The following is a 19,757-nucleotide window of genomic DNA, read 5'->3' as shown; positions in this document are numbered from 1 at the left end:
CATCTGTATTTACCACTCAGACCACTGTATATATTTTCTATGTATATTGTGTTATGTCTAGTGAGCCCTTAAGTCCGTGTTTCGGCCAAGTTATACACTACTGCGGGTTGGTTTTTCACCCTATAGAATCCCATTAGCGGACCAGGCTTATATCAAACGAAAAGCTGGTGGCAGTCTTCCTGGGCTGAGGAAGCGCTGTTTCACTGGGGCAGTAAAAAGGCTCCCTAAGCTTGTTGCCTCTCTGTGCCCATGTGAACAGGAGGAGTCTGTGAACATTGTACCAAGCTGACCTTACCTGGCCCTCAGGGACGGTGTAACGTCACGCCTTGATAACCAGTGACTATACCGTATCTCGCTGGCTCTACGTATTTGACGTCTGACGTCAGTCGGGGTACGGTATTCGTCACATTTAGTTTATGGTTTTGTTTTTAAACGTTCCCTATGAGATAAAACAGATCTGTTCCCTTCATTCTCTGGGTCAGTACAATTACAGTGATACCACATTTATATAGTTTTATGGGGTTTGTTTTTACATTGTTCCCTACGAGATAAAACTGACCTGTTCCTTTCATTCTCTGGGTCAGTACGATTACAGTGATACCACATGTGAATGAAAAAAACGGCGAATCTCAGTATGAAATAAATATTTTGGGAATTTTGGGAGTCTGCAATATCTATGATGTTTATTAATTTTTAATATGGGGGAAAGGGGGTGATTAGAATTTAGATAAACAGTTTTTTGATACTTTTGAAAGTCACCCTAGGGGACTTTGACATGTGATCATTCGATTGCTTCCCCCATAGACTGCAGCCTATTCCCTGTGCTCCTATGGAGCTCAGCTCCAAAGTGGGCGCCATCTTCAAAGTTTTGAAGGGATAAAAAGGGTTATTCCTATCTCATCTGTTTATAGCAGAAATGGAAAAAAAACAAAGTACACTGCAGTCAGGGGTAGGTGGCGTTACAGAAATGGCCGTATACCAGTGAGTCTATAGCTTGACAGTCAACCACGATTCCAGGTATTTTATGTCCTTTTATTTTATTTCCCTTTTATGCTTTTCTGTTAAAGCATATCCTGTTAGCTACAAGATTTGCCTCTATCAACTCTTTCTGTTTCTTAAACACCCCGATATCACACATAGTGGCTGTTCCTGCTCTTATGATACATTGGAATTGAGAATTTCCATTGGTATACAGCCATGTGAAAAAGTAAGTACTCCCATCTAAATGTTAGAGCCTTTTAAGAACCCTCCATTTATGTTTTTTCAGCCATTCCTTGGTGGGTGTTTAGGGTCATTATCATGCCACAAGGTCCACTTTCTCCTGAGCTTCTGTATCACAATGTCTTCCCTTCCTATGCAATGTTGATCCAGCAAATCAGCCTCAAACCAGATCACCATGCTTTACACTGCTGGTGGAATGCTGTCATGACTTTGTTACAGTGGACACATTGTGCCATTAATACTGGTGAAGACTCTTTATAGGATCCATGATGAAATTCTGGCCTGAGGATACTACAGATACCACTTACTCTAGCAGGTAATAGGGATGAACATACTTTTGTACCACCAGGATATGGCATTTCTGTAGAACGATGCTATCTACTCTACCTTCAAGACCTCAGGCACACGACGTGTGTACGATTGCACATTGACTAATTCATTTCTATGGGTCTGCAAAAAAAAAACAGACCGCACGCAGCTGTCATTCGTGTGCTGTCCGCATCTGTGTGTCCGTTCTCCTAACAGATAGAACATGTCCTATTCTTGGCTGCAAAAGGCATACAACTGAAGTCAATGGGTTTGCAAAAAAAACCAAAAAAACGAAAGTAACACGGACGTCTTACGTGTCTTGCAGATCCGTGTTTTGTGGACCGCAATTTTATTGTGCTGTGTCATGCTCTGCCTTGCCCTGTCTAAGGAGTATTATGGTAGTATTGTTACTAGATGTCACTGCTGTAGTAAACTATAACCACCATGCTTATTGTGCCTTCTCAAAGTGACAAGCAACTAACTGCGTTTGTGCCACTGTATCCGCAGTTGCACACAACAGAGACATTTGATGAATTGTTACGTCCTGCGGTCTATCATCCCTCCCAGTTCAGGAACATCTCTCCAGTGCTGCAAAGCCTAGGAACATCTCTCCAGTGCTGCAAAGCCTAGGAACATCTCTCCAGTGCTGCAAAGCCTAGGAATATCTCTCCAGTGCTGCAAAGCCTAGGAACATCTCTCCAGTGCTGCAAAGCCTAGGAACATCTCTCCAGTGCTGCAAAGCCTAGGAACATCTCTCCAGTGCTGCAAAGCCTAGGAACATCTCTCCAGTGCTGCAAAGCCTAGGAACATCTCTCCAGTGCTGCAAAGCCTAGGAACATCTCTCCAGTGGCTGCAAAGCCTAGGAATATCTCTCCAGTGCTGCAAAGCCTAGGAACATCTCTCCAGTGCTGCAAAGCCTAGGAACATCTCTCCAGTGCTGCAAAGCCTAGGAATATCTCTCCAGTGCTGCAAAGCCTAGGAATATCTCAACTTCAAGAACCCAAGAGCTGGCAATCTATGCAGAGCAGAAGGGGATATTTCTTCCTATAAATGAGGTGGAAAGACCAGACAGAAGCTTCCGAACAAAACAGGGAAGCCTGACATTACAAAAAATGCAAACTGACCTCCATCATTGCTTCATGCAAAAAAAAGAGGATGTGGGGAAAAAACAGAAAAAAAAAAGAAATAAACAGAAAGCTTACAAAACAGCGAAAGCATAAAGATCAATTCCAGGAAATGCATTCAAGTACAAAGTCGATAAGAAGATATTGATAGGAAATACTTGTATATGGCAGTCCAAGATGCCAAGATGGCTTCTAATCATAGAGGTGTCCTGTTAGTATGTCATAGTCAAGGGACCCTTGCTGATGTGCTCAGCCTTCAGCCTCAGTGAAGGACAATTCTATATTCTGGAGGACTAATGGCCACCATTATCACATGATTGTGAACCCTCTGTCATCAGCTCCTTCTGATGGAATAACCCGGTCTAATAAGATAAACTATGTCTGATAAAATGTACCTTGTCTTCATGAAGAATGATGACGGACAGATATCTACCTTCACTATCTACAACTACATAATTTATTTTAATTTTAATAGCCTTATGTATCAGGATACTTACACCCCTGGAGTAGGATGAATATAGAGCGTGGAATGCATGCTGTATCCATGGCCTATCCATGGTGGTTACAGTATCTTTGGTCAAATGCATCTCTTGAAGACAAATAATACTGGGGAGAAATTTTTTATTAACATTAATTATTGCCATTCGTCTCACCCCCGTACCTAATACCTAAACATTCCATGAAACGATTCGCATATTTTATCAATCCAATGTTGATCAAATAAGGCAGAATATTCAAGAGGGCATGGATATGAGAGAGGAGAGGGAAGGAGAGAGAGAGAGAAAGAAAAAAAACGAAGAAAAAAAACACACACACCTTTGACCCAGTGGGCACTAGCCCCTGACTCTCTTCTATAACGTTAACCCCCCTCATCCCCAGTCACATCCGTTTAATTAGACAATTTATCCTCGATCCATGCTTTACTATCTTCCAGGGAGTCAAAAAAACGGACTTTGTCCTGCCATTGAACGCGTAACCTAGCCGGGAACATCACTGCGTAACACATTCTTCCTACGCAGTTCTTTTTTAATCTCTAAAAAACGGGCTCTCTCTCTTGCATAGTTTCCTTGGCATAGTCTGGAAATACCATAACTGTAGCCCCATTGCAATCTAACTTTCCCTTCTTCCTAGCTCTACGTAAAATGTCATCTCTATCCTTAGCCGACAACAGCTTGACTAGTATTGCTCTAGGTCTTGTACCCGGAGGGGGCGGTCTGGAGGGAACTTTAATGTTGAAACCTCCTGTCCGAATTGCTCTATAAACCAGTTCTGGACAAATGTAAACACATCCCCCTCCCTCCGGAAAGCCCACGCATCTCAAATTAGTCCTTCTGGATCTATTTTCCATATGCAGTAGTTTATTTTTAATATCCCTATTCTCCATTTGTAACTTATCCTTATCTTGAGTGATTTTCTGTAACAAATCCTCTGTACGTGATATTCTTTTTTCGGCCTCTTCCAGTCTATCCTTATATTTGTGCAAATCTGCCCTGAGCAGACTGACAGACTCTCTGACATTCCCCACCTGGAGAGAGAGGTCCATGATTGACAAATTACATTTTTTAATTTCTTGAAATATGTCCTGTAAACTAGGAGTATACGCTCCTTTATGCTGGCCATCATCTACTACGAGTGTGTCCACTCCAGATCCTCTCTCCCCAAGTGAGGAAGCCCCCTCCAACTCCCCACCGACAATATCTTATCCTTCATCCTCTTCATACTCATTGTATTTTTGATGGTAGTACTCATTGGATTCACCCCTGCTATACACAGTGTTCTATGGGCTCCAGCTAGTTGTGGACTTGTTGCTACATTTTTGTGGGATTTGAAGACCGCTGTTGGTGTGTGTGACCTACCATGCGCTGCTATATAGGATCCATTTTAACCGTATTGATGTAATGATTCTATGATATTTATATGTACATTTTTGTGTATTGGATTTAATAAAGATTGTTAATTTTACTAATTGCGCGTGGCTCTTTTTGGTGTTTTGGAGCACACTGACATTGACCAGACATCCAAAAAAAAGTACTTCCATGAAATGAACGTGAGCTCTTGAAAAAGTGTGAAGGACCTTAGATGTTTTTATCTCTTGAAGCCCAACCTTTACATTGATGGTTGGAACAGATTGGGATTTGTTGAAGCCCCTATAAACTGACTTTCATGAAATCTCAGATTGAGGGTACAGCTACAGAACGGCATGTCACACGACACTACAAAACGGGCTACTTGTCTCCAACTTTCTGTCACGCGACTATTTTAGAGCTGGGATTTGGCTATGAAAACATATGACCTAAAATCCAGCAGTGGTGCTTTTTATTTGACTGTGGCAGTTGCAGCATGTCCCCTGTAGCATTGCGATACCACTGACATAAATTCTATGAAATGTTGTGTGACATATTTCATGTTGGTTACCTTTAAAAGATGTGGGTGTTGAAACTGGATATATACAGAAGTAGCATGTTGGTGTGTGTTTTTGGGTGGTACAAAGAGGAAGTGGATGTCCTTCACTGCTCCTGGAAGGCTAAGATGCCACTCATGAGAAGACAATTAGCCTCCTCTTTCTGCTGCTGGGTTATTGTAATTTGTCTATGGAAAGGTAAGTTTCAATTTGTTTTGTGCCACATTTTGTCTCTTGGGGTCTAGTTTTTATCTTCATTATGAGACTCTGAAAATAATCCAAGAATGTGTCATGTCAGGAAAGGTAGCCAGTTATACTTATTGTTAGAAATTTCAGCATATGTTGAGGTTAATTGATGGTTATTACAGCCACTTCCACAATCAACATGTCTAAGGGTGTATAATATTAAGTTATAAAGCACCGTCTAACTTGTCCTATCAGGGAATTCTGATCTATTAAGAGCCCTCATCAGTTAGCCCCAGCAAAACCTTTTTACTGGCACATTCCAATATTACAAAGGCATCCCACTGATATAAATGATAACCGTGTAATACTTCATCTATCCTGTGGGGGCACTGCAGGAAAAGTATACACTTGCCTGGTTTCCTCAAAGATTACAGTTAACCTTTGGGGGTCTCAGAAGAAAGACAATCCCTGATAAGCTTATGGTCTAAGTCACTTTCAACAAACACATTATCCAAAGTGGACAGCGCCTTTATATTAAAATGTGTCTGTATTTAAAGAATGGGATATATTTTGGAGAGGATAATTGATGCATATAGATCTCTGTTTTCCCTAAATACATTACTTCATCATAGATGTTTCCTGCTGTGAATCTAACAAGTCTCTTACTGTTGACGAAGGAGAAGACGTCATACTAGAGGTTGGTCAGACCCAACCTCAGTTGTCTTATATCACTTGGGACTTTGAAAAGCATATCATTGCAATAACAAGACCAGGGCAAGCACTCCAGCTGGAGAAGTATAGCTACCGATACCCTGGAAGACTCTTCAGCTCCGATGATGGCTCTTTAATCATTACAAGGTTAATGGCCGAAGACAGACTCATCTACAGAGCAGATCAGTTTGATGTGAATTGGCACTATCTGTGTGTACAACTTTTTGACGTCAGAAAGGATGGTAAGTGGAAACAATGTAATGTGATAATTGCCATGGGACAAGACAACTTTTATATCAAAAAACTTTCTATGAGATGATGTGTATTGTACTAAGGGTGTACTACACTGCTCAAAAAAATAAAGGGAACACAAAAATAACACATCCTAGATCTGAATTAATTAAATATTCTTCTGAAATACTTTGTTCTTTACATAGTTGAATGTGCTGACAACAAAATCACACAAAAATAAAAAAATGGAAATCAAAATTTTTAACCCATGGAGGTCTGGATTTGGAGTCACACTCAAAATTAAAGTGGAAAAACACACTACAGGCTGATCCAACTTTGATGTAATGTCCTTAAAACAAGTCAAAATGAGGCTCAGTAGTGTGTGTGGCCTCCACGTGCCTGTATGACCTCCCTACAACGCCTGTGCATGCTCCTGATGAGGTGGTGGACGGTCTCCTGAGGGATCTCCTCCCAGATCTGGACTAAAGCATCTGCCAACTCCTGGACAGTCTGTGGTGCAACGTGACATTGGTGGATAGAACGAGACATGATGTCCCAGATGTGCTCAATTGGATTCAGGTCTGGGGAACGGGCGGGCCAGTCCATAGCATCAATGCCTTCATCTTGCAGGAACTGCTGACACACTCCAGCCACATGAGGTCTAGCATTGTCTTACATTAGGAGGAACCCAGGGCCAACCGCACCAGCATATGGTCTCACAAGGGGTCTGAGGATCTCATCTCGGTACCTAATGGCAGTCAGGCTACCTCTGGCGAGCACATGGAGGGCTGTGCGGCCCTCCAAAGAAATGCCACCCCACACCATTACTGACCCAATGCCAAACCGGTCATGCTGGAGGATGTTGCAGACAGCAGAACGTTCTCCACGGCGTCTCCAGACTCTGTCACGTCTGTCACATGTGCTCAGTGTGAACCTGCTTTCATCTGTGAAGAGAACAGGGCGCCAATGGCGAATTTGCCAATCTTGGTGTTCTCTGGCAAATGCCAAACGTCCTGCACGGTGTTGGGCTGTAAGCACAACCCCCACCTGTGGACGTCGGGCCCTCATATCACCCTCATGGAGTCTGTTTCTGAAGGTTTGAGCAGACACATGCCCATTTGTGGCCTCCTGGAGGTCATTTTACAGGGCTCTGGCATTGCTCCTCCCGTTCCTCCTTGCACAAAGGCGGAGGTAGCGGTCCTGCTGCTGGGTTGTTGCCCTCCTACGGCCTCCTCCACGTCTCCTGATGTACTGGCCTGTCTCCTGGTAGCGTCTCCATGCTCTGGACACTACGCTGACAGACACAGCAAACCTTCTTGCCACAGCTCGCATTGATGTGCCATCCTGGATAAGCTGCACTACCTGAGCCACTTGTGTGGGTTGTAGACTCCGTCTCATTCTACCACTAGAGTGAAAGCACCGCCAGCATTCAAAAGTGACCAAAACATCAGCCAGGAAGCATAGGAACTGAGAAGTGTCTGTGGTCACCACCTGCAGAACCACTCCTTTATTGGGGGTGTCTTGCTAATTGCCTATAATTTCCACCTGTTGTCTATCCCATTTGCACAACAGCATGTGAAATTGATTGTCACTCAGTGTTGCTTCCTAAGTGGACAGTTTGATTTCACAGAAGTGTGATTGACTTGGAGTTACATTGTGTTTTTTAAGTGTTCCCTTTATTTTTTTGAGCAGTGTATATTAACCCCCTTCCTCCACCTGCAGACTCCAAGAGCCAGAGCTGATTCTGCAGGACAGGGAGGGGGCTTTAGATGGGCTCGTTCTAATGGGACAAATTAGACAAAATAAAAGAAGAAATAATGTGGAGCGGAGATAGGTTAAATGACCATATACAGTAGTCATATGCCATGTGGCGTAGCCACAGCCTTGTTATATGTAGGATACACACTTTTGGTTTCACTTCATCAACATTTCTAACACTTTGTTTCTTCTGCTTATAGTGCATGATGGCATATCCCCAAATGTTGGTAAGTTATTTACTTGCTTCTTATATAGCATCAAAAAGTTTAGCAGCACTGTACAGGGAAAATCATCCCATCAGTCCCAGACCCCAGTGGGGATCACACTGTTTAAAGGCTGTACATACAGTACAGACCAAAAGTTTGGACACCTTCTCATTTAAAGAGTTTTCTTTATTTTCATGACTATGAAAATTGTAGATTCACACTGAAGGCATCAAAACTATGGCATCCACACATCTGGAATTATATACATAACAAACAAGTGTGAAACAACTGAAAATATGTCGTATTCTAGGTTCTTCAAAGTAGCCACCTTTTGCTTTGATTACTGCTTTGCACACTCTTGGCATTCTCTTGATGAGCTTCAAGAGGTAGTCACCTGAAATGGTTTTCACTTCACAGGTGTGCCCTGTCAGGTTTAATAAGTGGGATTTCTTGCCTTATAAATGGGGTTGGGACCATCAGTTGCGTTGAGGAGAAGTCAGGTGGATACACAGCTGATAGTCCTACTGAATAGACTGTTAGAATTTGTATTATGGCAAGAAAAAAGCAGCTAAGTAAAGAAAAACGAGTGGCCATCATTACTTTAAGAAATGAAGGTCAGTCAGTCAGCCGAAAAATTGGGAAAACTTTGAAAGTAAGGGCTATTTGACCATGAAGGAGTACGATGGGGTGCTGCGCCAGATGACCTGGCCTCCACAGTCACCGTACCTGAACCCAATCGAGATTGTTTGGGGTGAGCTGGACCGCAGAGTGAAGGCAAAAGGGCCAACAAGTGCTAAGCATCTCTGGGAACTCCTTCAAGACTGTTGGAAGACCATTTCAGGGGACTACCTCTTGAAGCTCATCAAGAGAATGCCAAGAGTGTGCAAAGCAGTAATCAAAGCAAAAGGTGGCTACTTTGAAGAACCTAGAATATGAAATATTGTTTCACACTTGTTTGTTATGTATATAATTCCACATGTGTTAATTCATAGTTTTGATGCCTTCATAGTCATGAAAATAAAGAAAGCTCTTTGAATGAGAAGGTGCGTCCAAACTTTTGGTCTGTACTGTACATTGGGGGGATTTCTTTTATTATTATTGCATTATACTCTTTTTGAGCTAATAATTATGGAGACCTTTTCTCTGTACAGGGCTGAGATGCTCTAGTAGCAGCCTTTGGATTTTCTCTCTTTTCCGTCAGTCAGGGGAGCTGACGAGCTCCTTATCTCTGCTCTCTGACCTTTCAAACACTCATCAAAGCTCAATCCTTATCTTACTGATAAGAATGTGGCTTAATAAGTGTTTAGGACCTCTTAAGGTTTATTAGATGACCAGCAAAAAGTGAAAGTAACATTTACACAGCTAGACAAACAGTTTACCCTTTGTGACAGAACAGCTCAATATTTTTTTATACAGACCAATTGAAAAAATGATTTTTAGCCCACAATGAGTAAAATGCAATCATAAAAATGCGCCTCTGAAGGTGTACATAGACTTTAGGCTTGTGTTTAAATTGTTGTGAGAAGTTTTATGTTGCAAGCTTCTCTCAATTATTTATTTTAAGACATTCCCATATACTGTTTACAACATGCTACTAGTATCATACTAGCAGCCCCCCTGTTATACAGTTTGGATATGAGGTCTGTGTGTCTAGGATGCTGCTGACTTTACTAATACTCTTATATTAGTACAGTTTCCTTCCTGTACCAGTTTTCACTTCTACAGCCTGAGGAATCTTTTCTCCCTTTGCTGACAAACACTGATGGTGACTGACGTCTCCCTCCCTCCCCTCCAGAGTCTGATTGCCATGTAATATTTATCTCAGCCGATTGCTTAAAATCTTAGCTCTTGTCTTTTGCTCGCAGCTGTGCAGTAGGTTAAAAAATAAAAACAACCCATCTCCTTTTCTCAATATATTACTAGATCCTGCAGAAGCCTGCAGTCCCACTAAACCAATATTTCATGACCTTGGAGAAAATGTTACTTTGCAACTCCCAAGTAATCCAAGAGTTGCAAATGTACTGTGGGACATAAATAACATCGATCATATAGCAATTACACAACCAGGTGGTATTATGTATCGCCAAGATCCCAGCTATCGTGGTAAATTGTCTGTCATGAGAGATGGATCACTAAAAATATTTAAAGTGACCACCAAAGATCAGCATGTCTACAGAGCAGAACTTTTCACAAAGGAATGGAGCCACCTCTGCCACCAACAATATGATGTCAAACTGAAAAGTAAGAACTAAATTAAAGTTTTCCATTGTAATGAGAGTTTATCTGGGTGTTCAATATGTGGATATCAGGGGGACTTCACTGAGGATTTAGGTATTTGATTGCTCTTCATTGGTACATAAGTGTTATGGTTGATTATCTGGTTTCTTATGGCATCATTACAGCTTCCCAATGGCATGGTGGGTATCATGGTTTATTTCCAACTGTTTGTGGGTTTAATGGTTGTTTTCCAGTGAGTAAATACGGGGTCATTTGTGTCCACCAGAGAAAATTATTCTTGAGGCTAAAACCCTATATCATCTAATAGTTTTTGATTCAAAGAAATAGACCCTAGTGGCAACTATGGCCAGCTCCAAATGTTTTTTTTTCTCTAGACCTTTGGGGCCCACTATGGTAACAGAGGCTGAGCCCACCAGAACTCTGGTGGTCCAGCCCGACATTGAATATGACTGCTTCACTTTAGCAGAAGGCATAATATTATGGCTTTACCTTGGCATGTAGGTGCTATGGTTGGTTTTCTATGAGGTGCCTATCACAATGGCTTTTTATCTTGGCCAAATTATGTTACTTTACACTAGAATGGTAGGTTTCAGGATGTCCTTCATATCATGCGAGTATCCAGAGTATTGTGGTTATAGTAATCAGTTATTACTGCTAATTTAGACAATAGTTGGCCTGGTGGGCAGATTTTTTTTTTAACTAAAGTTACATTATTCTCATTTCTTTCCAATAGTTTAAATCTCATGGAGGGAGATGCAAGGCCATCAAAGAACACCCATAGCCTCTCTTACCTGGATAAGGCTTCAGGAGTTCCCTCTTTTAGTGTAATGTCCTCCACATCCAGGATTGGCCATAGACCTTACAGGGAAATTACCAAGTGGGCCGATGACCAGGGGGCCGCCTGGCCCCTCCTCACGGCCGGCCAGTGGAAGTTTTTGGGGATGTATTGTGTTCTGCTGGCAGTATTTGGTGATGGACTGTGATATTTTGCTCTGTTGGGGTGGTATAATGTGCCACAATATGGTATTGTTTGTCTTGCCTTCCATCAGTTTGGACTCAACTACAAAACGGGGCCACTTTTAGTATTTTTTCCAGGGCCACTTTGAATTCCCAGTCCGCCCCTGTCCACATCTCAGATTTAAATCTCTAGCAGGAAACGGGAACATGGGCAACATTGGAGATACCGTTTAATTTTCTAAATCTAATACATCAATACAAAAAATTGACATAATTTTTTTTGTACATTTTCATTTTTCTCCAGATATATCTTCTCCGGAATTATCCAGTACTCGTGGAGTCCAGAATGGCATCCGCCTGGTCCTGTCTGCCTGTATACTTCTTACTATTCTATCTATACTGCTTTATCATTTGAAAACAGAAACATCCAGGACACCACAGTGATTTCTTGTAATGGAGTCCTCTGAAGACCTAAAAATAGGCAATCAACTAATGTCTAAATGATAACCAGGTTGTGGGACTGAAAATAAATTGTAGAGACAACGTTAAACCAGAGGACGTCCGAATATAAGAACGCTGGATGTTGGAGATCATCTGTTATTCACTAAAAAGTTGCCGAAATATTCACCAAAAATTTTACAAAATTGTTGACAATAAACCCTTATATCCATGGACATTGGGTTTCCTGTGCTTTTCATTATCTCCTATTCAGTCTCCACACAGGAAAACGCACGCTCACCTCTTCACGTCCATGTGTAATCATTCTATGCCAGGTCTATCTTTCACCCTCCACTCACTGTGTGAAGGGCAGGAGAAAGTAAGGCTCCTGGCGTGACCTGCGCTCTGATGGCAGAATCTTTACATTAGTTGTTAGATCCCCCTCTGTTCCACATTAAATTCTGGATGTTTTACATTATATACAAAGCAAAGCCCCAAAGGTCTAATGAAAAGTTGCAATCTGTGCATCTGGTTCCCCCTAGAATGACCCCCCTGGAATACATAGATTACCACAAATATTTTTCTAACTTTCTTTTCTAATTTTTGTAATTTTAGTTTACATTTTGAGTTATGTTGTCAGTAATTTGGGTTCACAATCTTACTATTGGCTATTCATCTATCTGTCTATCTATCTCATATCTATCTATCTATCTATCTATCTATCTATCTATCTATCTATCTCTCATATCTATCTTTGATGCATCTGTCGCCCCTCAATTGCTCTCCTAACCAGGATCACAAACACATTCTATCCTTATTTGAGTCTTACATTCTTAGTTTTTACCATCTTCTGTATTCCATATACCACCATTTCACTCAATTCAGCCTATTTTTGCAGTGTGGGAGGAGACGGGGAACCCAGAAGGAAGCCACCACACATGTACACTGATGGCCACCCCTCATGTTTTGTTCTAGGTTTACTGTGAATGTTTTTGCGTGCGCTAGTTTCAGGTGTACCGGGGCAGCACCCATCACATGTTGTTTCACTTTCCACAGTGGTGACAGACTTTCCTATTATCTTCATCATTTTTGTATTTTATTCATGAATTTTATATGACTACAAAGGGAAAACTTGAAAAACACCCACAGGATCCTCACATTACACCATATATGAATTAATAGAAGCCTGGGGAACAGCTACGTTAGAATCCATAGCTTGAAGTCTCTTGATGGCTTGAAGTCTCTTGATGCCAGTCATATGGGATTATCTATAGCTGATCCACGTCTCCTCTGGTTCCTGTAGTATCCACACAGAGTGACATTTTCAACTCTGTCCTTATGATGGCTCTAAGCCATCAACCAGAGGGGCCCCTTCTGTGTGTGGTCTCACATGTCCCCATTTGAAGTCTAGAGAGCCCAGTGCTTGGCTGGCCACCGTCTACTCATTCTTTGTTGGACAGAGGGTTGACAGAATCCTCCTTCTCTGTTTTCCTCCTTGTCTACTAGCCAGGAAGTGGGATATCCTTACTTAACATCCTTCAGCCCATTGGGGACCCATGGCATCCTCCACAATACCCAGCAAGCTCCATCACGTTTATGGATGTTCCAAGGACGTAACTAGCAAGTTTGCATGCAGGGAGTTGTACTGGCGTTGCACAACAGTCGGGGTCCTGGGAGTTGCATCTATGCTGCACATGCACTACGGTGCCATAAAGCGTAAAATGACAATGCTAATTAATAATACCGCCAGTATATCATTAGATAAGACACCTTTGTGTCTCAGACGATGACTTCTGGACAGCGTAGGTGACTTCACAGCTACGATGGGATCACTGCTCATCACTGGAAAGGGGAAGTGAGAGTTGTGCTTTACACTTGACTACATGCTACAATTATCGTTACATTTCCACCACAAGTAGACATCATGTCTGCTCTGCTGTGGATGGTCTCAGTCTGTAAGTACCAAGAATATTTTTATTTCATTAATATCGTGTTTCTAAAGAATAATTATGTCGGTGGTAAATATTAAGAATAGAGAACAACCCTCCTAACTCAGGTTTTTATTCACCAGGGGCAAAAGTGTCCACCTCTGTGCAAGATGTAAGCACCTCTATTATGTGCGTTTATGTATGTTTGCAAACTAAATTTCTACCTCAATTTTCTGGATACAATTTATACAAAACTCTTGCCCTATTTTTATAAAAAAATATAAAATACAATGAACTGAAAAAAATCACCGGAAATTACTCGGAATCATAATTTTTGTAATCAAAAGACTCCAAAATAGACTGAAAGACAATATTGTAAATTTAATTTTTTTACTCTCAGCCTTTTTGTGAATTTCTTTTTTGCCGATTCCTTTCGGTGATCTCAGCTCCTAAATAACTGAATTATAGTTACTTTTGTTTAATGATGTTTTGATGTTTTTATTCAATTTATAATAAACCTAAAGAAGTTTACGTTTTCTCATCAGGGATGGCTCTTGTTATCACTACAAAAAATTTAGTTTTTTTATGGATGTCTTTTTCACGTCTGATATGTTTTCTGCTTTGGTTTCAGCATTCCTTGTGGATCAGACAAGTGAGTATTTAAAAAAAAAACTACAAAACATAAAATTCATATGACTTATAGTGTGCTCGGAATAACAGTCGGGGGAAAGGCTCTGTTTCTTTCCATTTTTGTGCTCATCGGTAGACATAATACATATGTACAAAAGAGGGATCAATGTACTATAGAGTCCATAGTTCCAGTTCTTTAAGAATACAATATCTGGGGTCAGGATCTAGTGGTTAGGGAAATTAGGGCACGCTAAGAGAACAATACATACGGGATTATGCATAGACTGTTGTGTAAAATACGCCACCATTTGATGCATTTCTGCTGCATAATATTTATGAAACAGATGTACAAAAAAGGATAATCCACTACACCTAAGGGGCGTGGTTTAGTAGGGAAGGGTGTGGTTTATTAGAAAGGGGTGTGGCTTAAGAAGCAACATTGTGTATTAACATTTTTGGACCAACCAATAGTTGGCATCAAGTTAGATAAAAAGGACATTCACATAATAGATATAAATATGGTCCGTGCTTATCTACACAGGATTAATAAATCCGCCCCACTGTGCCTCCTGACTGCTCAGACAACGCTTCTAAAATACATAATACCACCACCAGTATAGGACGGCTTATGTGGACAATAGAGTTATACAGTAGTTTCCTCTCTGCTCAATCCTGCAGGGTCAACAGGGTCAACCTCAGAGAAAACACAGAATTCTAAAAGACCAAAATCTTACTTCTGGAAAACAAAACAACAAAAAAAAAAAATAAAATATATATATATATATACAATCGTGGCCAAAAGTTTTGAGAATGACACAAATACTAGTTTTCACAAAGTTTGCTGCTAAACTGCTTTTAGATCTTTGTTTCAGTTGTTTCTGTGATGTAGTGAAATATAATTACACGCACTTCATACGTTTCAAAGGCTTTTATCGACAATTACATGACATTTATGCAAAGAGTCAGTATTTGCAGTGTTGGCCCTTCTTTTTCAGGACCTCTGCAATCCGACTGGGCATGCTCTCAATCAACTTCTGGGCCAATTCCTGACTGATAGCAACCCATTCTTTCATCATCACTTCTTGGAGTTTGTCAGAATTAGTGGGTTTTTGTTTGTCCACCCGCCTCTTGAGGATTGACCACAAGTTCTCAATGGGATTAAGATCTGGGGAGTTTCCAGGCCATGGACCCAAAATGTCAACGTTTTGGTCCCCGAGCCACTTAGTTATCACTTTTGCCTTATGGCACGGTGCTCCATCGTGCTGGAGAATGCATTGTTCTTCACCAAACTGTTGTTGGATTGTTGGAAGAAGTTGCTGTCGGAGGGTGTTTTGGGACCATTCTTTATTCATGGCTGTGTTTTTGGGCAAAATTGTGAGTGAGTCCACTCCCTTGGAGGAGAAGCAACCCCACACATGAATGGTCTCAGGATGCTTTACTGTTGGCATGACACAGGACTGATGGTAGCGCTCACCTTTTCTTCTCCGGACAAGCCTTTTTCCAGATGCCCCAAACAATCGGAAAGAGGCTTCATTGGAGAATATGACTTTGCCCCAGTCATCAACAGTCCATTCACCATACTTTCTGCAAAAGATCAATCTGTCGCTGATGTTTTTTTTGGAGAGAAGTGGCTTCTTTGCTGCCCTTCTTGACACCAGGCCATCTTCCAAAAGTCTTGGCCTCACTGTGCGTGCAGATGCGCTCACACCTGCCTGCTGCCATTCCTGAGCAAGCTCTGCACTGGTGGCACTCCGATCCCGCAGCTGAATCCTCTTTAGGAGACGATCCTGGCGCTTGCTGGACTTTCTTGGACGCCCTGAAGCCTTCTTAACAAGAATTGAACCTCTTTCCTTGAAGTTCTTGATGATCCTATAAATTGTTGATTGAGGTGCAATCTTAGTAGCCACAGTATCCTTGCCTGTGAAGCCTTTTTTATGCAACGCAATGATGGCTGCACGTGTTTCTTTGCAGGTCACCATGGTTAACAATGGAAGAACAATGATTTCAAACATCACCCTCCTTTTAACAGGTCAAGTCTGCCATTTTAACCCAATCAGCCTGACATAATGATCTCCAGCCTTGTGCTCGTCAACATTCTCACCTGAGTTAACAAGACGATTACTGAAATGATCTCAGCAGGTCCTTTAATGACAGCAATGAAATGCAGTGGAACGTTTTTTTTGGGGATTAAGTTAATTTTCATGGCAAAGAAGGACTATGCAATTCATCTGATCACTCTTCATAACATTCTGGAGTATATGCAAATTGCTATTATAAAAACTTAAGCAGCAACTTTTCCAATTTCCAATATTTATGTAATTCTCAAAACTTTTGGCCACGACTGTACATTGTTAGTTTTCTATATAAAATGTAAATAAAAAGTAACACACAGTACTCACTGATATGGCACGTAGAGCACCTCCATAATGCCACACAGCAACCAATTGTCCAAATTACAGAACATACATGTACATTGCTTCACACGGTGTCACATTGGATCCAGGTAAATAGTGTCACACAGGGTCCAGATAGTGGTATCACAACGAGTCTTGTAAAAAAAAAAAACGTTACAAAGAATCCAGATAAAGTATTACACAAAATCCAGATATTGTAAGACAGTGTCCAGATACATAGTGTCACACAGCATTAGGATAGACAGTGTGGTGTCACATAGAGTCCAGACAAATAGTGTCACACAGCATTGAGTTAGTGTCACACAGTGTCCAGATACTGTCACACAGGGTACACATAGGGACAGATATCCATTTTTGAAATTACCTGACTTTTCAATATCATTTTATCTATGCTACTGCTCATAACTAATGAGTAGGGATGAGTGAACCCGTGGAAGTTAAAGTAAATGGGGACCCGAACTTCACTTTATAACATGGTTATTACGGAAAATAATAGCATTCTTCAGACAGAATGCTAAACGATATGGCCATTGAGGGGTTAAAAATAATTAAATAAACTCACCTCATCCACTCGATCGCGCAGCCGGTATCCTCTTCTTTCTTCAGGACCTGCGATGACGTCCTGCTGAATGAAGATAGAAGGACCTACGACCACGTGGTGAGCACGGTGACGTCATCGCAGGTCCTGCAGAAAGAAGAGGATACCGGCTGCCCGATCAAGTGGATGAGGTGAGTTTTTAGTATTATTTTTAACCCCTCCATGGCCATTTTATTTAGCATTCTGTCTTAAGAATGCTATGTTTTTCCGTTATAACCATGTTATAATGGAAAATAATAAAATCACCCGAACACCGAACCCGAACTTCAGTGAAAAAGTCTGGGTTCGGGTCCAGGTGCCCGAACTCGCGAAGTTTGGTACGAACCTGAACTTTGCAGTTCATGTTCGCTCAACCCTACTAATGAGTCATCTACATTTTATGAATATTATATGATGTTGATGTTTGTGTTTCATCAGTTTTATTTCCAATATGATGACAGGACCTTTCGCATATTTAGCATTCTGTGTAGTCATAGTGGATGTACTGTCCTGTTTCAGAGGCAGCACTACTGACCTACGTGACCTTGGACCCAGACAGGAGGACGATCTTCATAGGAGATAAAATGTCATTCACCTGTAATGTTGTTTCTTCTACTGTATGGAAAGAAGAGAGCTTTTACTGGTATAAAGATGATCAGCCATTATATACTTATCAGCAGACAATTCAGATCAAAAGTGCCAAAATGGAATACAGTGGAAACTACCAGTGTAGAACAAGTTCAAGTGACAGAAGTGATCCACTCTGGTTGGATGTGAGCAATGGTGAGATAATAAATCGAGCAATATATGTGACAGTGTCCAGATAAATACTGCCACACAGAATCCAGATAATGTCACACAGTATCCAGATAATGTCACATAATGTCCAGATAATGTCACACAGTATCCAGATAATGTCACATAATGTCCAGATAATGTCACACAGTGTCCAGATAAATACTGCCACACAGCATCCAGATAATGTCACATAATGTCCAGATAAATACTGCCACACAGCATCCAGATAATGTGACACAGTGTCCGGATAAATAGTGTCACACAGAATCCAGAAAACGCCACACAGCATCCAGATAACGTCACATAATGTCCAGATAAATAGTGCCACACAGCATCCAGATAATGTCACATAATGTCCAGATAAATAGTGCCACACACATCCAGATAATGTCACACAGTATACAGATAAATAGTGCCACACAGCATCCAGATAATGTCACAGTGTCCAGATAAATAGTGCCACACAGCATCCAGATAATGTCACATAATGTCCAGATAAATAGTGCCACACACATCCAGATAACGTCACACTGTGTCCAGATAAATAGTGCCACACAGCATCCAGAAAAGGTCACACAGCATACAGATAAATAGTGCCACACAGCATCCAGAAAAGGTCACACAGTATCCAGATAAATAGTGCCACACAGCATCCAGATAATGTCACAATGTCCAGATAAATAGTGTCACACAGCATCCAGATAATGTCACACAGTATCCAGATAAATAGTGCCACACAGCATCCAGATAATGTCACACAGTATCCAGATAAATAGTGCCACACAGCACCCAGATAATGTCACACAGTATCCAGATAAATAGTGCCACACAGCACCCAGATAATGTCACACAGTATCCAGATAAACAGTGCCACACAGCACCCAGATAATGTCACACAGTATCCAGATAAATAGTGCCACACAGCACCCAGATAATGTCACACAGTATCCAGATAAACAGTGCCACACAGCACCCAGATAATGTCACACAGTGTCCAGATAAACAGTGCCACACAGCATTCAGATGTCACACAGTGTCCAGATAAATAGTGCCACACAGCATCCAGATAATGTCACAGTGTCCAGATAAATAGTGCCACACAGCATCCAGATAATGTCACATAATGTCCAGATAAATAGTGCCACACACATCCAGATAACGTCACACTGTGTCCAGATAAATAGTGCCACACAGCATCCAGAAAAGGTCACACAGCATACAGATAAATAGTGCCACACAGCATCCAGAAAAGGTCACACAGTATACAGATAAATAGTGCCACACAGCATCCAGATAATGTCACAATGTCCAGATAAATAGTGTCACACAGAATCCAGAAAACGCCACACAGCATCCAGATAAATAGTGCCACACAGCATCCAGAAAAGGTCACACAGTATACAGATAAATAGTGCCACACAGCATCCAGAAAAGGTCACACAGTATCCAGATAAATAGTGCCACACAGCATCCAGATAATGTCACACAGTGTCCAGATAAATAGTGTCACACAGCATCCAGATAATGTCACACAGTGTCCAGATAAATACTGCCACACAGCATCCAGATAATGTCACAATGTCCAGATAGTGTCACACAGCATCCAGATAATGTCACACAGTATCCAGAT

The 19,757-nt window shown here is 41.3% G+C and overlaps 2 protein-coding genes across 2 annotated transcripts in view; both read left to right on the top strand.

Annotated features, from left to right (window-relative positions):
• Nucleotides 1-5,136: 5,136 nt before the first annotated feature.
• LOC120982451 lies at nt 5,137-11,866 on the top strand. The gene is made up of 5 exons (XM_040412598.1): nt 5,137-5,253; nt 5,874-6,194; nt 8,142-8,168; nt 10,071-10,388; nt 11,647-11,866. Exons 1-5 carry the CDS (start codon nt 5,184-5,186, stop codon nt 11,784-11,786), a joined length of 876 nt encoding a protein of 291 aa, XP_040268532.1. The 5' UTR covers nt 5,137-5,183; the 3' UTR covers nt 11,787-11,866.
• Nucleotides 11,867-13,696: 1,830 nt separating this feature from the next.
• Nucleotides 13,697-19,757, top strand: part of LOC120981576 (Fc receptor-like protein 5) — a 62,460-nt gene continuing 56,399 nt past the window's right edge. The window contains exons 1-3 of the mRNA XM_040411114.1: nt 13,697-13,735; nt 14,340-14,360; nt 17,849-18,112. Coding sequence (XP_040267048.1) covers nt 13,705-13,735; nt 14,340-14,360; nt 17,849-18,112 — 316 coding nt within the window. The 5' untranslated portion in view covers nt 13,697-13,704. The remainder of the gene's footprint in view (nt 13,736-14,339; nt 14,361-17,848; nt 18,113-19,757) is intronic.

Source organism: Bufo bufo, chromosome 11 (assembly GCF_905171765.1).
Source record: "Bufo bufo chromosome 11, aBufBuf1.1, whole genome shotgun sequence".
Taxonomy (NCBI): domain Eukaryota; kingdom Metazoa; phylum Chordata; class Amphibia; order Anura; family Bufonidae; genus Bufo; species Bufo bufo.
The sequence above is the reverse complement of the archived record's forward strand: the minus strand, read 5'-3'. Positions and strand labels throughout refer to the sequence as shown.